This window comes from Melozone crissalis, unplaced genomic scaffold, assembly GCF_028551555.1.
Source record: "Melozone crissalis strain CALT ecotype California unplaced genomic scaffold, PUWL_Pcris_2 ptg000016l_1, whole genome shotgun sequence".
Taxonomy (NCBI): domain Eukaryota; kingdom Metazoa; phylum Chordata; class Aves; order Passeriformes; family Passerellidae; genus Melozone; species Melozone crissalis.
Window position 1 is genome coordinate 21,313,612 of NW_026535794.1, and position 18,055 is coordinate 21,331,666.

Sequence of the window (18,055 nt, forward strand, 5' to 3'; positions counted from 1 at the left end):
ATTGCTGCTGGAAGGCTGAATGGCACACACAAAATCAGATCAAACACAGAATCCTTTTCTTTCTGTGTGTGAGAGGTACCTAGCCACCCTACTGGCTTTTCTAAAGGTAAGGTTTCACTATGAATGTAGCTGATCTGAATCTGCCCTGATACTGGCAGGGCTGCTGTGCCTTCCTGCCCTATTTATGCCTGAACTTGGGGTCTGAGGCAGGAAAAGCATCTTCCCAGGAATTCATTAAAGAGAGGCTAGTGCTACACTTAGCACATCTCCCCAAAGCAATGATAAAACTGGGCTCAGATGTTCAGCTGCTTTATCCTGTCAAACCAGGGCCTGCATTTCATCCATTGTTTTGCTGCTGGTTTCTTTTTTCAGTCTAGCTCACAGTATGTAAGAACTTAGTCACCCCAGGGTCTGGGGAGTGGTGTTAGGACAATGCTTTCTTATCTGAAAAAAAAAATACATAACCTTTCAAACACAGCTTGTTTTACAATTGCACTGTTACAATTGAATAAGGAAAAGAACATTAAACACATCAAGTGTCAGAAAGTTGGTTTATCCACTGTGATCTGGCAGCTTGTAATCATGCTCAGCAGGCTGAGGCAAATTGCGTTGTCTTTAATTTTATGATTTCTAAAGCAGTGGGAAATGGCATTTTTACAATAGAAAGACCTCCCTATGATAACTTGGCTTGATTATTTGAAGTCAGTAAGAGCTGAGAATGGATCTGATTTAGCTTTCTTGAACTGATAAAGTTGGAAGCCAATAAAAAAAAAATCCACTTTTTTTTTCTGTGTCTCAGCAGTCAGAGCAGATGCTGAGGTTTGGTACAAAACCCACCAAAACAGGAGGTGAAGTACTTCCTGCACAGGCAGTGCAAACTGCTCCAGCCTGCCATTCCCTTCCTGGGTTCCCTGTGGCAGAGCATACCTTCCAGCCCAGAGTACACATTTGTCAATTAAATGGGTGCTGCTGCCTGTCCTTATCAGAGCTGGCAGGGAGTTTTGCCAGACCTCCTCACCAGGCTGCTTTGTTTTGTTGTCAGGTTGTGGAGAAGAGCTCTCTGGCCCTTCTGGTTCATTTCACAGCCCTGGCTACCCCAACAGATACCCAAGCAACAGGGAATGCATCTGGTACATCCACACAGCCCCTGGCAGCAGCATTCAACTCACCATCCAGGAATTCGACATTGAGTACCACCCAAACTGCAGCTATGATGTCTTGGAGGTAAGAGCATTTACTCCTCTAAAATGCACAAGTTGTATTAATTTCTGTCTGGAACAGATAATCCCAAGAACTGCAGATGCAGAACAAACAATTCTACCACAATTTCCTGTTTCTACTGAGGTTACAGTTATGTTCAACAGGTATTGTCACAGAAGCCATAATGTTCTTATTATATTTTGCTTTTATACCTTCGGTGACTCTATACCTTAATTAATTATGATGTTATGCACTGTATGCCTCCTAACAAAAGACAAAGCTTCTTTGAAAAACTTAGTCTTAAAAACTCCACCTTTTATAAAGAACTAAGTGTAGGGTGGGTGCTGTACCATGAAGATAATTTCCTGATGGAAAGGAAGATGATTTATCACTGCAGGGGATAACTCAGGTGAGATCTTGTGTAGGGCCTTCCAAGGATGTGGGGAGATTTATAACCCTGAGGGATGAAATTTAGGAAGAATGTTTGCACGGAACAGCAGCAACAACAACAACAACAAAAAAGGGCAATATCCCAGTCACCTTAGGGTGGTGGAAAAAGGAGAAAAGGAGCCTCTCTAAGGATGTTCTGACCTCCTTGAACAGACCCATAAGACTGGATGACCCTGTTACATATAACATCTTTTCGCTCATGTTGGTAAGCAACCAGGTGACCAATCTCAGCTGACAGAGTTGAATAGACTCCAGTACAGGAAGAAGGGACAGGAAATAATTTCAGGAAGAACTTTAGAGTTACAGATTTTCTAAACTGCTCTCACTAGAGACATTTGAGATCACCAATGGAGGTACACTTTTTGTGACTTTTTGTCAATGTTAATACATGGGTGACTTTTCAATGTTTTTGTAATGAGTGCAAAAGACTGATTAAGAGAACTTGTACCACTCTGCTGCAGCCTTTCTTCTCCTCTTCTGGGTGATGTGATACAGCATACAGTTAGACAACTGTCTGTCCAGCACCCACACTTGTGCTCTGCTTCCCATTCCCACATCCTGACTTCTGGGGGTCTGGGGGTAAGGAAGCTGTTCCATGAATTCTCCATCAGTAGCATTGGCAAGTACGCCTGTATTGTCACATTGCTGACACCAGAGACTCTGAGTAGGTGACCTGTACTGGCTGGTTTATATTGATGAAGTCTGTTGTTTTGCATCTTCATTGTTCTTTGTGCCCAAAATTGCCAGATTGAAGGTGAAAGTTATCTGCCTATACACTTCCATTATGCCTCTGTTGCCCAGAGGAATCCATTAAACAGCCTCCAAATCTAAATTTGCTGAGGATGACCATTTCTTGAATGGTTCTTCTATTCCAAGGACAATGCCTACATCTGCAGATGGTTGCTCAGGAGCCATCATGATCCAGCAAGAGTACACAGATGGCTGGCAACCATTTGTTTGGGAACTTTTTGACTGGGAAGGTAGCTGGGCTAAAGCCAATTGAGTGACTTGCCAGACACCAACTGCTTAAAGACACCATTTAACAGGACCCTGCAGTTTGCTGCTCTGTGTTCCTGAGCAAGGTGTTCACCTTAGGTTTTGGGTTTCCTTTTTTTGCCATTTGCAGCTTAGTTGCTATGTTTTGCTTCACTCCAACCATACTGATTCATCTGCACAGATGCTCACCTTGCTGCTTGAACTCCCCTGCCTCCTGCCCTCAGAATTGGCATGCTTGGAGTTACTTGTCTCCTGATCTTGGTTCATTCCCAACACCTGGCTCTGATCTGCTGGCAGATAATCTAACATAAATCAATTTACAGGGGAAAATTGGTTAGTGTCTTAGTCCATGATCAAAGATCTTGTGTGGCAGCATAGAGTTTCCCCTGCCAAGCTGCAGACACCCAGTGGAGCTTCATGTACCTTGCCACATACATATTTTCTTGCTTTTGTTATAAAATTCATTCATACCATGATTGACATAGTCTGAGCAGGACAAATGATGACTCAGATTTAGTGGGGGAAAAAAAAGAGCATGACTAGCCATTTTCAGAAGCTGCTTTATCTTGCCACCTTCTTTCATGTAGTTTCTATGTAAGTCCAAGCTGAAAACCACACACACATTTAAGTCTGCAGAGCGTTAAAAAAAAGGTCACTGGTGTGCTTTTGATACCGTGTGTTTCAGTGATCACTAAGGTTCCAAGGGTCTTTCACATTATCTTACCAAAAGTATCCTAAGTATCTTTGGAGTTTGAAGTCTAATTTTTCCTCATGGTTATTCTCCTAATTTCACATTTTCCTTATCTCTGAGTGGTAAGTTCTACTGCTTTCTTTGAAATCAAACAACTTTCCAGTTTTAATAGGAAGTCAAACTCAGTACTAAAGTAGGTCTGCACTCTGCTGTCCCTCCATGTCCCATTCAGTCTGGTACCTGAAATAAGATGTCCTGTAATGAATATTTCCCAGCAATCACAAAACTTGCTCTCCTGGATGTATTTAGCTTTTTCTTAGGAACACCCTCATCCCTTTGACTTGGCAGTGAATTTAGGAAAATTCTGAGATATTTCTCATTGCAACATCTTTGTTGCTAACTTCACTTTTATACCATAGTTTCTTGAATATTTCACCCTTGAACATTTGTCTGAAGCATACTTGCTCTTGTAAGAGGCAGCATCTCCCTTCCCTTTCCTTTGACAATGCCTCTTAAACAAGCTGTCATTTCCCTGTCAGTATCCCAGGGCTGCCATATGTTTCACCAAAACTGTGCAATAATAGTTACATTAAATTTTTTAGTGTGAAATCCTCAGGTTATTTCCATGGCTCAAGTATTTGATGCATTCTCCCTGTTTCTTTTATGGCACCGTTGTAGTCTGTCTTTTTTTCTTCCCCTTGAAATGACATTTCTTTTATAAACATCCAGAAAGCAAATTTAAATTGTTCTTAAAGATATTTTCTAGAAATGTTCCATGGAAATAGAAGACGTTATTTTGGACAAAATGAAATAATTGAAATAGTTTTTGAATGGCTTCTATTGAAATTACATTCATAGAGGAAAATTACCATGCCTGTTTTGAATAAATTATGACAGATAAATGATGACATCTTCTCCTTTAGCATGGACCAGATTTTCACAAACTATAAATATATGCTGCCTCAGCAAGATGTAGCCCTGAGCAGAAAAGGAAGGAAGACTGTCAATCTATTTCACTTCCAAGTCAGATGCTCTGGTCTTCTCATTTAAATAGAAAAAAAAGCATCAGGTATTGCCACAATTCTTATTTCTCAGTCAAAGCCAGGCTGTCTCTTTGCTGGAAGTTATATCTGGGCAGGGATCAGTGTTATTCCCAGAAAATCTGTGTCGTGAGAGTGACCAACTGCATAAAAACAGCTTTCTGTTGCTCATAACTCTGGAATGCTGACTGTTAACATCAAATGGAGCTAACGGGGCAGAAGCAAATGATAAGAACAGATTAAAACCATGGGCTTTATTTCAGTGTCCTGCAGCCCTGCTATGAGAGCCAACACCACCTTATCTTGGGATCAGATACTCTGGTCAGACTAGGTGTTTATTTATTTTTTTTCAGCTCAGATATCCTATCATTCTTTATGAACCACACCCTTGAATTCATTTTTTCCATCCATTCTCTTTTCCCTCGTTTTTTCATGTGGCAACTATTGGTTTTTCTCTTTGTAGCCAAATATAATATTTTATTGTTTTTTGTCATGGAAACACTCAAACTTGTTTTTATTCCAGCCTTTATGAAAGCATCTGATTAATTGAACTGGCCTAAAAGAGAAAAGAAAATACACTCATAACTATAAGGAGCATGCCTCCGACTGCTTTTTATTTTGAAACTGTGCAGAAGCTGTTGCTGAACCCTTAACAATGTAAAGGAGACCCACAAACTTCAGATTTCCCTCAGTATTATTCCCCCATCCTTTTCTTCCCCAACAGGTCAATTTGAATGTTCAGCTCGGGCCAAGTTAATTTCTGAGGAGATGCTGCAGAAACCAGCAGGGTTCATGTCAGAGCTGGGTTGGTTCCCTTGCCCAGGGGCAGAGAGCCCCAGGGAGCACCAGGGATGATGTGAGAGGCTGGTCCATGAGACTTAGTAGATGCATATTAGAAACTCCTGCTGTTTCCTCTGCCACATAGCTTCTCTAGGCTGGCTTACATGATTAGGAGCATGTGTTCCTGCTAGATCTCATGCTGTGGCTCTGACTCAGGCAATGTACCACAAACACATTTTAAAATTCATATTGGAACAGACTTCTGACAAATGCAGCAGTCACTGGGCCTCACAGGCGGCCAAGCAGTGAGATTTTTCTGAAGACACTGAGCTTCCAGCAGACAAACAGGCTTCTTCCCCAGACCCTGACAGCTTTATTTCAGATTCTGAATCTGAGCTGTGATTTCATCCATACTGACTCCTTTTGAATGCCTTGAGACGATCGATTGGACAGAGGAGCCATTATCCATTCAAGTCATGCAGCCTCCCTGCAGAATGCAAAAAAGTGCTATCTCAGCCAAAATAAAAATGTTTAAGCTATTAAGCCTGTGTTATCAGCCACCACAGCAAAATACTGTCTTTTGAACATCTAACTGACTATGATGTTTATAGAAAAATTCATTCCTTATTTCTTCCGGGGATGCAAGCCTCAGTTCCTGAAGTCTCACATTAACCTGGAGTGACAGATTTTTTTTTTCCAGCTAAAATCAAATTATTTCTCTTCTATCTTTAACATCAGAGCAGTGTCAGGCCCTCTGAGTAGTTACTGAGCACACAATTAATCAAATTATGTAACAATGCAGTACCCTTAGCCCTGAATGTGGGGGGACTAGCTCAGCTCTTTGTTAGACTTGCTCAGATATTTAGCTTGGACAGAACCCAAACTACTTCTGGGGTTTAAAAGTGTCTGACAGAGCTTATTAAAATATTGAATTTCCCCTCATCTTGAAGTGATCATAGGAAAAAAAGACACATATAAAGCTGTTTCTAGCAGTACTGTTGCTTTCTGAGAAAGATGCATAGACTGTTTCTTTTAACTTTTTTGATGTTTACCAAACTATTAATATTTGGAGTGGACTTGAGGTGCTACTGTTGGAAAAATCTAATGGGATTTGTTGCCTTATATTCCTATTCTCTGCTTTTGGGTGGTTTTTTTTGTTTGTTACTTTTTGTTGTTGGTTTGTGGTTGTTGGGGCTTTTTTGTTGTTAGAACTTGATGTTATCTAGTTTAATTTTGGGATTTATACATAATAATAAGCATACTTATAGAATTAGAATCTTTCTGTTAATTGTTTGGTTGCTGAAAGACAGCAGCACATTCTTTATTTGGTTTTATAGTTTTCACATCCCAGGTTACTTCCAAGCTGACTTTTGCAGCTGCAGTCCTGCCAGGCACACACAGTGGAGGTGGCAGACTGTCAGTATCGGGTGCCATTTCATTAGCATGCAGAGAGCCAAGAAAATCCAATAATTGAGGGCTCTAGGCAAAAAAATCACATGTCAATTGGAAATTGCCCTGAGCATGTGTGTTTTCTTCAGCTTTGAGAGGGAAGACTAGGGAAGGTGAGTCAGTGTCACCAGTTACAAATGGGTTCAAACTAAAATCCTACCTCCTTTCTGGAAAACAAGCAGGGTTAACAAGGCTTCACACTGCCACATAATTCACTGCACTTGGTTGAAAAATGCATTGGAAGTACATCATACTGCCGTGATGCTTAAGGGAGTGGTGGTTCTCTGGTTTATGACTGCCTGAGGCACACTCTGCTGAGTAGGAAACAATTACTCTTGAAAGCCAAAACTCATCTTTTGTGGCAAATTTGTATGCTATATATCCTTGCTTCCAAAGAGCATTATGAAAATGTAGCTTACTTGACCCAAATCCATTATTTTGGATATTTATGCTGCCCTTGAAGTAAATAAAGTTTCAAAGCTTTTTTTTTATCAGAAGGAATTATGAAATCTGTCCCCAATTTAAAAATCATCTTTAACTATGCCTCTGCGTATCAGTGGTGCAAATCATCATCACAGGTTCCTGCAAAAAGTAGCCATTTTTTTTGCACAAGGATTAAAAAAAAAAAAAATAATAATAATAAAAAAAAAAAATCTGGGTTTATATGTCCAGAGAAACAAGGTGCTAATTCTGGAGGAAAAAGGAAGAAGAATCTGGCCAAGTCCCCAGACAGAAAATTCTATTTATTTCAAGGCTGTTCTCAAATAATCTAGAATTTTAAACTTGTTTTGTGCAGGTGGTTCAGGTACTAAAAAGTCTGCAGAGAAAAAGACTCTATTAGCTACTTTGCATTATAAAATGTTGAATTATTTTCAGTACTTATAGATGGGGGTTTTTTTCCTCCTAAAAACTAAACAGTTCTCATGTACTCTGTGTGACAGATACTCTCTTGGGAAAACTTTGACAATGTTTCTTCCACTTCTAGGTGTTTGGTGGCCCAGATTTCCTCTCTCCTAGGCTAGCCCAGCTGTGTGTCTCAAGATCAGCACAGAACCCACTGCGAATCTCCACCACGGGCAATTCAGCCGTTGTCCGCTTCGAGACAGACGCAACAGACACAGGGAAAGGCTTTAATGCCTCCTGGCAAGAAATTCCAGGGGGTGAGTATACTGATTGATACCAGGAGAAATTCAGGAAGCCTGAGAATTGAGGATCAGCCATGCAAGCATTCAAAGTAGTCAAACAGCAGAGGACTGAAAGGTGAAAGAGAATTTGGGTGATATGAATTTGGTATCACTAAGAGATGCTGGAAAACACAGAGAGTTTAAAAATGTCTAATTATCTGAAATCTAGGCCTATTAATGTATTTTGTTTCAGTTTCTTCTCTACATAATTAATGAAGACATTCCTGTAATGAGCAAGGGATTTTGCATGCTACCACTTCTTCCCACTCACTTACCCATACAGAGTCTTTTATTCACTGAATGGTGCTTTTGGTTTTAAATGGTAAACTGAAAAATAGCTGAGAACACTAGCTTGAAGAACTCAGTAGACTGGACCCCAAAAATATTTGGAGTAATTAGTAAATACTTGATCTCTATAAGGTTTATCCATCCCCCAATGTGATTTTTTGTTCGTAGCATTACTGGTAACCACTAAAAGAGGAGATATGCTTAAAAGACTCAACCATGTCTCTACATGGGAGTTCTAATAAAAAGACCAATTGTCGGAATATAATTGCAATGAAAAATGATGAGAGGCAAATTTTAATTCTTGCAGTTTTGCTTTATTAAGCACACTGTTTCATTAGTTTGTCAAGGTTTGTACTTCTCCTCTCTCAGATGTTTTATGAGAAAGGCACAAGATTTTTTTCTTAATAAAAGAAGTCTACAATAGTCCTTTGAATTAATCCCCTTATGAGATCTGGCGGCTTATTTTTTCTACTTAGGCCCCCTGAAGCTTTCTTATCCCTTTACAATGTCTTGCCTGCTGTACTCCAACCCCCTCTAGCCTCTAAAATACCCACTCACCAGAATAAAATAACAGTATAGTTGTTTTATCCTTGTCTTTATTTTTCCCTCCTCCATCTCTTTTTAAGATGTAAAACTCTGTTCATGTTAGTCCTGTTGAAATCCCTGGTACTTCCCACACAGAATTCATGATTCTGGGCTATTTAGATATTCATGAGCACCAGATCTCTTCTGACCAGAAGTACCTGAGGGTGGAGTCCTCAGGAAGCCCTCAGCTTCATGGGCAGAGAAGTAAAAATGTGAGGTTGGCAATTGCTGCACTGCTCATGAGCAATGAGGAGCTCCAGCTCTCCCAGTAAAGAAGTCATTGTCTCACTCTAAGCTCAGGAAGGCCAAGTTATTGCTTTCTCAGTATGCCAGGTCTCTGGCATTCCTATGAACAGTATTTTGGATTGCTTTTACACTATCTAGGATAGAGGAATACCAGCTTCAGACTTTACAACATCTACTGCCAGTTTGGGGTTACATTACTCTGAGCAGTGTTGTCACATATTCAATTATAATGATAATGTTATACTTTCCTAAAAGGAATTTCCATTGATTTTTGTTGCACACTTCAACACTTGTAGCACTTGTCTTACAAAAGCTTAATGTAGGAAATATAAAAAAGGAGGTGTTAATAGTTTAAAAATAGAGCTGGATTCTCACTAAGTATGAAAGAAAGGAGTTTGTGATTAAAACTGATTGTGTCTTTTTCAGGCTGTGGTGGTATTTTCCAAGCTAACAGCGGGGAAATCCATTCTCCAAACTATCCTCAACCTTATAATAACAACACTGATTGTTCCTGGGTTATCCAAGTTGACCAAAGCCACAGAGTCCTGTTGAATTTCACGGATTTTGACATTGAAAATCACCACTCATGTAACTATGACAATGTTGAAGTAAGTAACAAAAGAAATTTCAAAGGTTTCCTTAATTAGTCTGGTGAAATGCTTGCAAAATACCTTATACATAGATAACTGTTATGATGACACCCTTTCCCATTTATAGTGCAGTTTGCCACAGCTTGCTCCAAGCCATAGGATGAACTGCTGACATAGATAGCAGATTGCCCACACTCTGCTACAAACTCAGGAGAGAGGGAGTCTGCATCCAGAGGGAATTTCTGCTCTCTGATTTTCTTTATGTATGCACTGTTTATTCAGGTGCTCTGCAGCTGTCTGTTTAATTGCTTCATTAGACCCACTGCTCTCTTTAAAGCCTCGCATTGCTGCTGGTTTGGGAACTTTTGTTGTCACAGAAACTCAAATTGCTGCTCAATCAGTGCACAACAATGAAAAACTCTCCAAGTCTCCTCTTGGCCTCTTGGGAGCAGGGACATGAAATCCTGGCCCTCGATGTCAGATTGCACTTCACTCAGTACAAAGGCATGTGTGATCAGTGCTAGTCAGATAAAGCACAGTGACTGTAGCCCAAAACCCAGCTTTCCTCTCCTTGATAAACTGTCATTCACAAAGAACTCAATTTGGCAGGAGCTGAGACTCTCTTGAAAACAGCATCAGTTTTAACTACATTGCCTCGTAAAGCTTTTTTGTACTGAACTAGAAAAAAAGGAAATGCGTCCCCATTTTGCTGAGCAGAACTGAAGATTTCATTTGCCCACAAAGCCTCTTTGTACAATGACTGTTCCTTTTTTTTTTGCCTCCTGGTTATGAAGCATAAGGAAATATGGTTATGTCTTTTTATTTAAATTATAAACCACATCAGGGAACCTTTGAAAAGGAGCTTTCAGTTCTTCTGTGCCATGACACAGGAGTAGAAAGTCAGAAAGTCAAAGTGCCTGACAGAAACACAAGCTATCTAAGATGGTTGCATTTGTATTAATGCAAACAAGCCATTCACAAATTAAGGGCTAAATTCTGAAAAGGCCTGATATACCAGTTTCTCTTCTAGACCCGATGGCAATGGATGCTTGCACAAATCTTTAGACTTTGTGGAGTGCTCAGTTCCATGAGCTCCTTGCAGCTACAAGAACAAGTCCCCCATTACCTTTACAGGCTGGATAGGACTGTTTTGAATCATTGAGCTGAACTGTTTTGAATCACTGAGTTTTGAATCATTGAAAAGAGTCATTCCCTCAGTGGCCAGAGGAGGTGTCTGTGCCAGAGCTCTTTGTGTGAACAGAGTCTGCAGACCATGTGCAGTGACACCCCTTGTCCTCCAAAGCTATAGGAGTATCTGTGGTTTGCTTCTGCTTTTTGGATTTTTGGGGGTGCTGAAGAAAGGAGTTGCCCATTATCCCCAGCTTTCCAAACACAACTGGAGAGTCAAATTTGATGCAGACTTCAATCACTGCCCAGTAGTGTGTGTAAAGTAGAGTGTGGTTTGAAAATTGATGAGGGGTTTGAAACCATTGAAAATTGATGCTGGTTTGAAGTCAAGAGATAATAAAGGGATCTGAGGCCTTGGTATATGAGGTAGAATTTTTCAGTGCTGTTGTAAGGGAAGCAGCAGGGCAAGAAAGGAGTAAATGAGGTTTCTTTCATTCCTGGCATGCCAATAATAGGAGAATCACTTGTTGCCACCTAGATGTGATTTGTGTTCACCTTGCTTATATGCCTCACACGTAGGAGAGCAGAGTGAGGGGACAGAGAGTGCCTGGAAAATATAAGTAGGTGTCTGACTGTGAATGGTTCAGGAATTGCATTCCAAAAGCTGTGGAAATGGAAAACACAGGCAGCTAAGGAAGCAGGTGGGTTGTTTTTCTCTCCCTAATACAGGAACAACTACCATGTATGAGTAGCATAGAGGTTCCACCCTTTTCTGTTTCTTGAATTTTTACTTATCTGTAGGGATTTCAGTTGCTCTGTGAGTTCTCTTGGGCTTCCCTCCACCCTCGAGTGCACCAATGGTCTTTTCCTTCACCCTCCCCCCTCTAGATCCACTCATTTTTCCCTGCATTATGACTCAAGTTTCTTTTTTTTCCAAATATTTCTCCCATAAATTCCTTTCTATGGGGAACACATGAAAACATATTTTTTCCTCTAAGGTTTTCCATTGCACGTGTGTTATGTGAGCAAAGTGGGAGGAGAGAAAATAATTGTGTCTGCTGCTTCTTGGCCATACTGCAACTCCATAAAGCCTGGTGCATTTTTCTGTCCAGCTCAGTGATTTCAGATGTGAACCTGAGCACAGATCTAGGTTCAGCCAAATGTATTCTGAGCCTGTGATGGTAAATCATGGGATAACTGCCCTGAGCTCCCTCTAGAGCCAATGGAGGGAATGCAGAGAGCACATATTTCGTTTGTTTCGCTTTCTAAATCTAGCTGAGTCCTCTGCTTCTGCACCTCAGCTTTCTTTCTTATTTGTTCTGAGAACAGATGACCATCTCTTCATCTGTATAGCCTTTCTCTAATCTCAAGTCTAACTCAGTTATATTATGTAGAAAGCAAAAGATCTTTGAGAAGAGTTTTTTGTTGTCATTGTCACCATACTTGAGTAAATTTTCAATTCCTCCCTGTGTACCCACCTCTGTGTTCTTCTGTCAGGAGAGTGTGACTCACAAAAAAATTTGTTTTTTGAAGGAAAATGGATGGAAAGAAATTGTGAATGTACCAATTGCTGCATTTTTGGACTGTGTTTAACCAATAATGTATCTGATGCCATGCCAGGAGCTCAGGTCAGCAAGAGTTTCAAGTATTTGGAGACAGGAGAAGAACATAGCTCAGAAGGCAGTGCTTATAGCACAAGGTCCTGAAAAGGGGAGTGAGAATTAACTTATTCTATCCAGTGAGTTTGATTAAGTAAATGTTTTTTTTTCTTTCCTGCTGCAGTATAACAAGTAAAACACAGGAATATAGAAATGTAAACTTCTGGGAGACAGAGAGGAGGTACAACTTCATTTATTCCAGGTGCTGGCAAAGAGGATCTTTCAAGGGAGAACAGTTAGAAATATGTGGAGTTTTTTTGGCTCAGAAGACAAAAATTGACATCTTTTTGTCATGTGTTTGTGCAAAATTCAGGACACATTTGAAGAAGAAGGTAATGAGTCACTCAGTTATGTTCACTGTGGAAAGGGAATTGCTGCTATGCACAATGCAACTGAAAACTTGGCTTTTAAGTGAGCAGATGCATTTGTTTTCCTTAGTCCTGCAGCCACAAAAATGCATTTCTAAAATGCTTTTAAAATAACTTTAGGAAACTGCAGAGACGCAACTCTTTCCTGAGCTAGTGTGTGAATATTGTGGTTTCTGATCTAACTGCAAGCCTGAAATCCTCCTGGCTGTATCCTTAGCTGGGCAGCAGCATGCAGATCAAAGCCAGCATTTTACCAGGAGCAGTCAGGCCCTCTCTCTATGCCCTGTCAATGCAATGCTTCTTCTCATATAAATCCTCTCACTACTGTTTAGGGAAAGACACTGCCTTAATTCCGAAGGGTTATTTTTTCCCCCCACATTCCATGGTTTGTGGTTTTTAACTCCTGGCCATCGGATTTATATACAGAATATATGTGCAGAGGAAGAATAAACACTGCACACTGTGTATTAGAGGGTGATTGTGGCAGGCTGCCAAGAGAGAAGAAAAGGTTGAATGGATGGATGTTTTGGGGTGTCTTTACCAGGTACTCATTTTAACAGGCGTTGCAGACTTAATGCTCCATCCCCAGATCCCACACAGCTCGCCAGTGTTCACAGAACCACAGGCCAATGTTTAATTCATGAGTACAGCATTGACTATGTAGGGTATGTCAGGGGATTAAGCAGGAGTTTTGTCCCTTGTTTCTTAGCTCTGAGGTTTATTTGAGACAGGTCATCTTTCTCTCAGCTGCTGGTTTTTTCACTAGTGTGTTCAAAAGCCTTTGAATACTGGAGGCAGAAACATTGCATTGTGTTACACAGTCTAGTTAAAAATTTCTAACTCATTGGTGCTGCCTTGCACAGACTTGCTAGAATGTGAGACATTTTGAAGTAAAGGAAGATATTCTCAATAAAAAGTACGTGTCTTCTAATCTGATGGCATTTGTATACCTTTTATATAGCTTTTAGCCTCCTGACTCCAATTTTGAGTACTCCTATGCATTTTTTAATCAATATTTTTCTCCATTATATTAAATAATGTGACTATGGCAGGGCAGGACCTTAATGCTGAAACAGGAACTGAATTACTGAGTTCAACTGCTGTTGCAGCCCCAAGGCTCCTCCTCTGTGATCATGCAGCTGTGCTGGAAGCTCCAGGGCTCCTTACTGCTGGAAGGAGGCACTTCTGGGACTGTCCCATGGTTCCCAACACAGCAGCAACAAATCACTTCTGCTGGAGTGCTAGGAATGATTAATGGGGGACTGAGACCGTGGCCATTCTTCTCTCTCTGTACTTTCTCTTGTCAAAATTTTGATGTTGTTTAAATTATAAACTCATTGGTTTTAACTTCTCTGTCCTTCTCTTCCTGATTGTGAAACAGGAAGGAAACAAAATTATCAGCTGTAGGGGGGAAAAAAAGAGAAGGAAGCCTTTTGTGGTAAAATGAAAAGTGATGAAAAGTGAAGTTTTGTAAACCTATCTACTTTCTTCCTCCTTTTTTTTTTTTTCTTTTCTTTGCCATCTGCTTAAATAGCACTTCATGTGTATGTGTGTAATTTGGCACTCTGAAGCTTTTATAAAACATAAATATAGGACTCTGATCCTTGATGCTGGATCTAAAAAGCTTAATCCTGGTGACCTTTTATCCAGAGTCATAGCTCTCACTGATGCACCAGTTGCATGTTGGGGCCAGTTTAGAAATCTTTACTGAGACAAGATGTAGAGTTTAACTGAATGAAAGCTGCACAGGAGCTCGTGTTGGCCATTAACAGAAAACAGCAAATATATAGGGACATCTGGGCTGTTAAATGAATACACATGAAAGAGGATGTTTACTTGGGGTATTTTGTTTACTTTTGGTTACAAGGGTCCCGTAGCTTCAACCTGAAATTTATGCATTTTTTGGAAATTGCCACTTAAGATGGGCATTGTACAGTTTGTTTACACTGTCCACAGCAGGACTACATAATGATCAAAATTTATGAAACATGAGAGAGGGAATGAAATTAAAGTCTTCTCAGTACTCCCGTTGAAACCAAATACTTTATTTGATATTTTCATGACAGGTATTTGATGGTCCTAACAATGAAGCACCACTTCTTGGAAGGCTCTGTGGAACAGAGCATCCTCCTCCCATCACATCCTCCAGGAACCTGATGTACATCAGAATGCACTCTGACACAACCATCCAGCACAGGGGCTTCAGTGCTCGCTTCACGGAGGGTAATTGCATCATTTGCATTAATGCACATTTATCTCATCACCACTTTGTATCTGACACAGTCTTTTAGCACAGCTGATAATGGAAAGTGTCATTTCTACCCATGCAGAACACCAGTGTGTATCTTTACCAAGAACAGATTTTTCCAAATTATAGATAAAGGACTTTAAAGTCGAGGATCAACTTAGATTCTTCAATTGGGAAAAAAGAAATCATGCTTTTTATAGCAAGGCATGTAGCACACATCAGCTGCTCTTATTCTTCCTCCCTAGAGGGTTAGCTGTCCATAACTGTCCTGAGAAAAATGTGCAACTGGCAGTTTCCACAGACGTGGTGACAAAATAACATTTTATATGGCCATCCATGCGCATGAATCTGAAAAGCTAGAAAAGAATTCTGTGATGCTGTTGATGAAGTCCATGGATTCAGGCCTGCACACCCTGCCAAACATCAACTATCCAATTTGTGGCAGACTAATTGGTATTTTCCATGGTTTCCTTTTTAATGAAAAATGACACCAACTGGGCAGAATATTTTTCATGAAGTTACATACTATTTGATACCATGATTTGCTTTTACTTTTTCTCAGTAATTTGTGAAACAGCTTTTCTCCAAGTTACAGACATTTAATATTTGCAGACAAAATCAGTCTCTCTAATTTTCCTCTCAGGCTTCTTGTCACTTTTAATTATTGCTTTTCCCAGAAATGTTTCTTTCTAAAAATATTGTGAAAAATTATAAAGAAAAGGAGGATCCTGTATGAACAAAAACCTCAGAAACCCCAGTTGCTGAGGTACTAGTTACATACCTAATTAGGTAATCTGGCTAACAGTGGTGAGAGCCTGAACTGCTCAGATTTCTCAGAACATTTACTGGGTTCAGTACTGCACAAACCATGTCTGGTGAGTGAGTGCTCCCTGCCTAGGATGTTAGCAACCCAGCTTCCCTCTTCCTGAGAAAACTCAGTTAACTAAGTCCCATCTTTTTTTGGTGTTTTAGGCTGCACAGCACAATAAATGAGGCTCACTCTTCGGTACTCAGCTCCTCACCCTGCAGTTTAAAGCAGGTGTGTGTTAAACTCTGACCTGGGCAGTTTATGGGCTGCCAGTGAGCTCAGAGATGAGGCAAGGCAGCACTCAGCACTGTCAGCCAAAGTTCTGCAGCCAGTCAAGCTCTAGAGTGTGAGCAACACCTCACACAATTGCAGTTTTGCTGACACAGCTCCAAGAGGATCCTGCCAATGCAATGTGGGGCCACCCTTGGGTGCTGGAAAGTTGTGGACAGTTATTTATGGCTTTTTTCTTCCTAGCTGCCAACATAAACAAGTGACCAGAGAAATGGGTGTAATGCACTACCCTTAAACAAAGTTATTTTTGCCCCAAGGTATCTCTTCTGGGCTATGAAGACATGAAATCTATCAGGTCTAAAGTCAGTCTGGCTTCTTGCAGATGACTAGCCAGGTGCAGCATGGCATGTGGTCATGAAAGTGCAGCCAGTGCTGGGAGCTAATCCTTAAGTCTATTCTTCTGATTAAATGCTTTTGGGAAATTTATCCTATTTCATGCTAATGTACCTTGTTACACTTTATGCGTTCATTTTCACTACAGAATCTAAGCAAGGTGATTTGTGTATATAAATATTTATATATGTATCTGTGTTTGTGTGTTTCATTCTAAAGCATGTGGAAGTTTCATAGAGTCAGATTCAGTTGGGGCAGCAATTTCCTCTCCTCTGTATCCTGCCAAATACCCAAACAATCAGAACTGCAGCTGGATTATTCAGGCTCAGGAACCATGTAAGTAAAAACATCTTTTGTAGTCAGTTGGGATGACTAACATCCTCATCTTCTTTTCTGTAATAACAATGCAAAATTCCTCCTTTATTTCTTTAGGAAGTTCTGCTTCCTGGTAGCTGTGAGTGTGGATCTCCCAGTCTGTCACAAGTCAGATTTCACTGTAAAAGATTAAGTGCATAGTGAGGAAAACAATTCACAACTTTGTCATCCTAGCCAATTTACTGTGACCCAAGTGTTAAAATTATAAATGAGGTGTTAAATACTATGTGAAGTTTGATTCATTTGTGAGAAAATCTAAGGGTTTACATATAATTAAAGCACTTGTATTTAGCTGAACTTATTTTGGTCTGGAGTTTTCAAGCTGGAGTTGTATTACATGAAAACTATGCTGTTGACATTAAAAAAATTAAATTGAATAATGAGAAAAGGTACACAAATTTCAATTTCAAATACAAACAAAAATATATAAACAAGCTGTTATGTGCATAGATACACTGTCAGCTATTCATAATTTTACACAGATTTATGACTGATCATAAACCACTTAATATTTTCCATCAGATACTGCTACTACGTTTAATACTCTCTGTTACCTTTACATTGTATAAAATCCCTAAAAATAATCTATATGTGTTAAATCCCATAATAATGTCCTGGTGTCCTAATTTAAAATAGCAGCTATTCTACTTCAGTTGTACATATTATATTTAGATGTTGTTAAAATCTTAGAATGTTTCAATCATATTTATAAGTTTATTTTTCTAGTTTATAAAACAAATATCAATTTGCCAAGAAAATACCAAAACATAAATCAGGAGATAAGCAATCCTTTTTTAAGCATAGTTACTTATACAAATAGGATGTCCATGGAAAGGACATCATCTGAGCAGTTCATGACCTATGTAATGTTTCTTTTTAAAGACAAACTTTCCCTGGATTTGTATTGAAAATTCATACATGACTCCTGTCTCCTGAATTACATGAGTATGAGAGACCATAAAAATGCTGTGTGAGAAGCAGTGACTTCCTCCACTTACAAGCAGGACAACCCCATGCCTCCTGTTGCAGCTGCACGTGGTTTCATTATGCTGTATCTAATGCCATTTACTTATGGCATTTCATAAATAAACAGCATGCATACATTGCATTGCATACCCAGGTCTGATAGATTTATCCAGTGGCAGGCCACAGCACAGCTCCTGCTCTGCTTTTACTGGGAAGGCCAACAAGTCTCCTGCTCTGGCCACCCACTGTGTTTTTCCTTTTTGCTGTGTGTCCTGAGGACCTGCATTGACAGCTGTGATTGACTGAGCAGGAGGGACACAAAGGATGCAGCTGAATGCCAGCCAGGGCACCCTGCTGGATGCAGCCCGGCCTCTGTGGCTG

The 18,055-nt window shown here is 40.0% G+C and overlaps 1 protein-coding gene across 1 annotated transcript in view; it reads left to right on the forward strand.

Moving 5' to 3' along the window:
• The window catches only part of CUBN (cubilin), a 142,990-nt gene that overhangs the window by 63,503 nt on the left and 61,432 nt on the right, over nucleotides 1–18,055 (forward strand). The window contains 5 exon segments of the mRNA XM_054273929.1: nucleotides 1,043–1,224; nucleotides 7,592–7,766; nucleotides 9,336–9,517; nucleotides 14,720–14,876; nucleotides 16,553–16,669. Of these exon segments, the coding sequence (XP_054129904.1) occupies nucleotides 1,043–1,224; nucleotides 7,592–7,766; nucleotides 9,336–9,517; nucleotides 14,720–14,876; nucleotides 16,553–16,669 (813 nt within the window).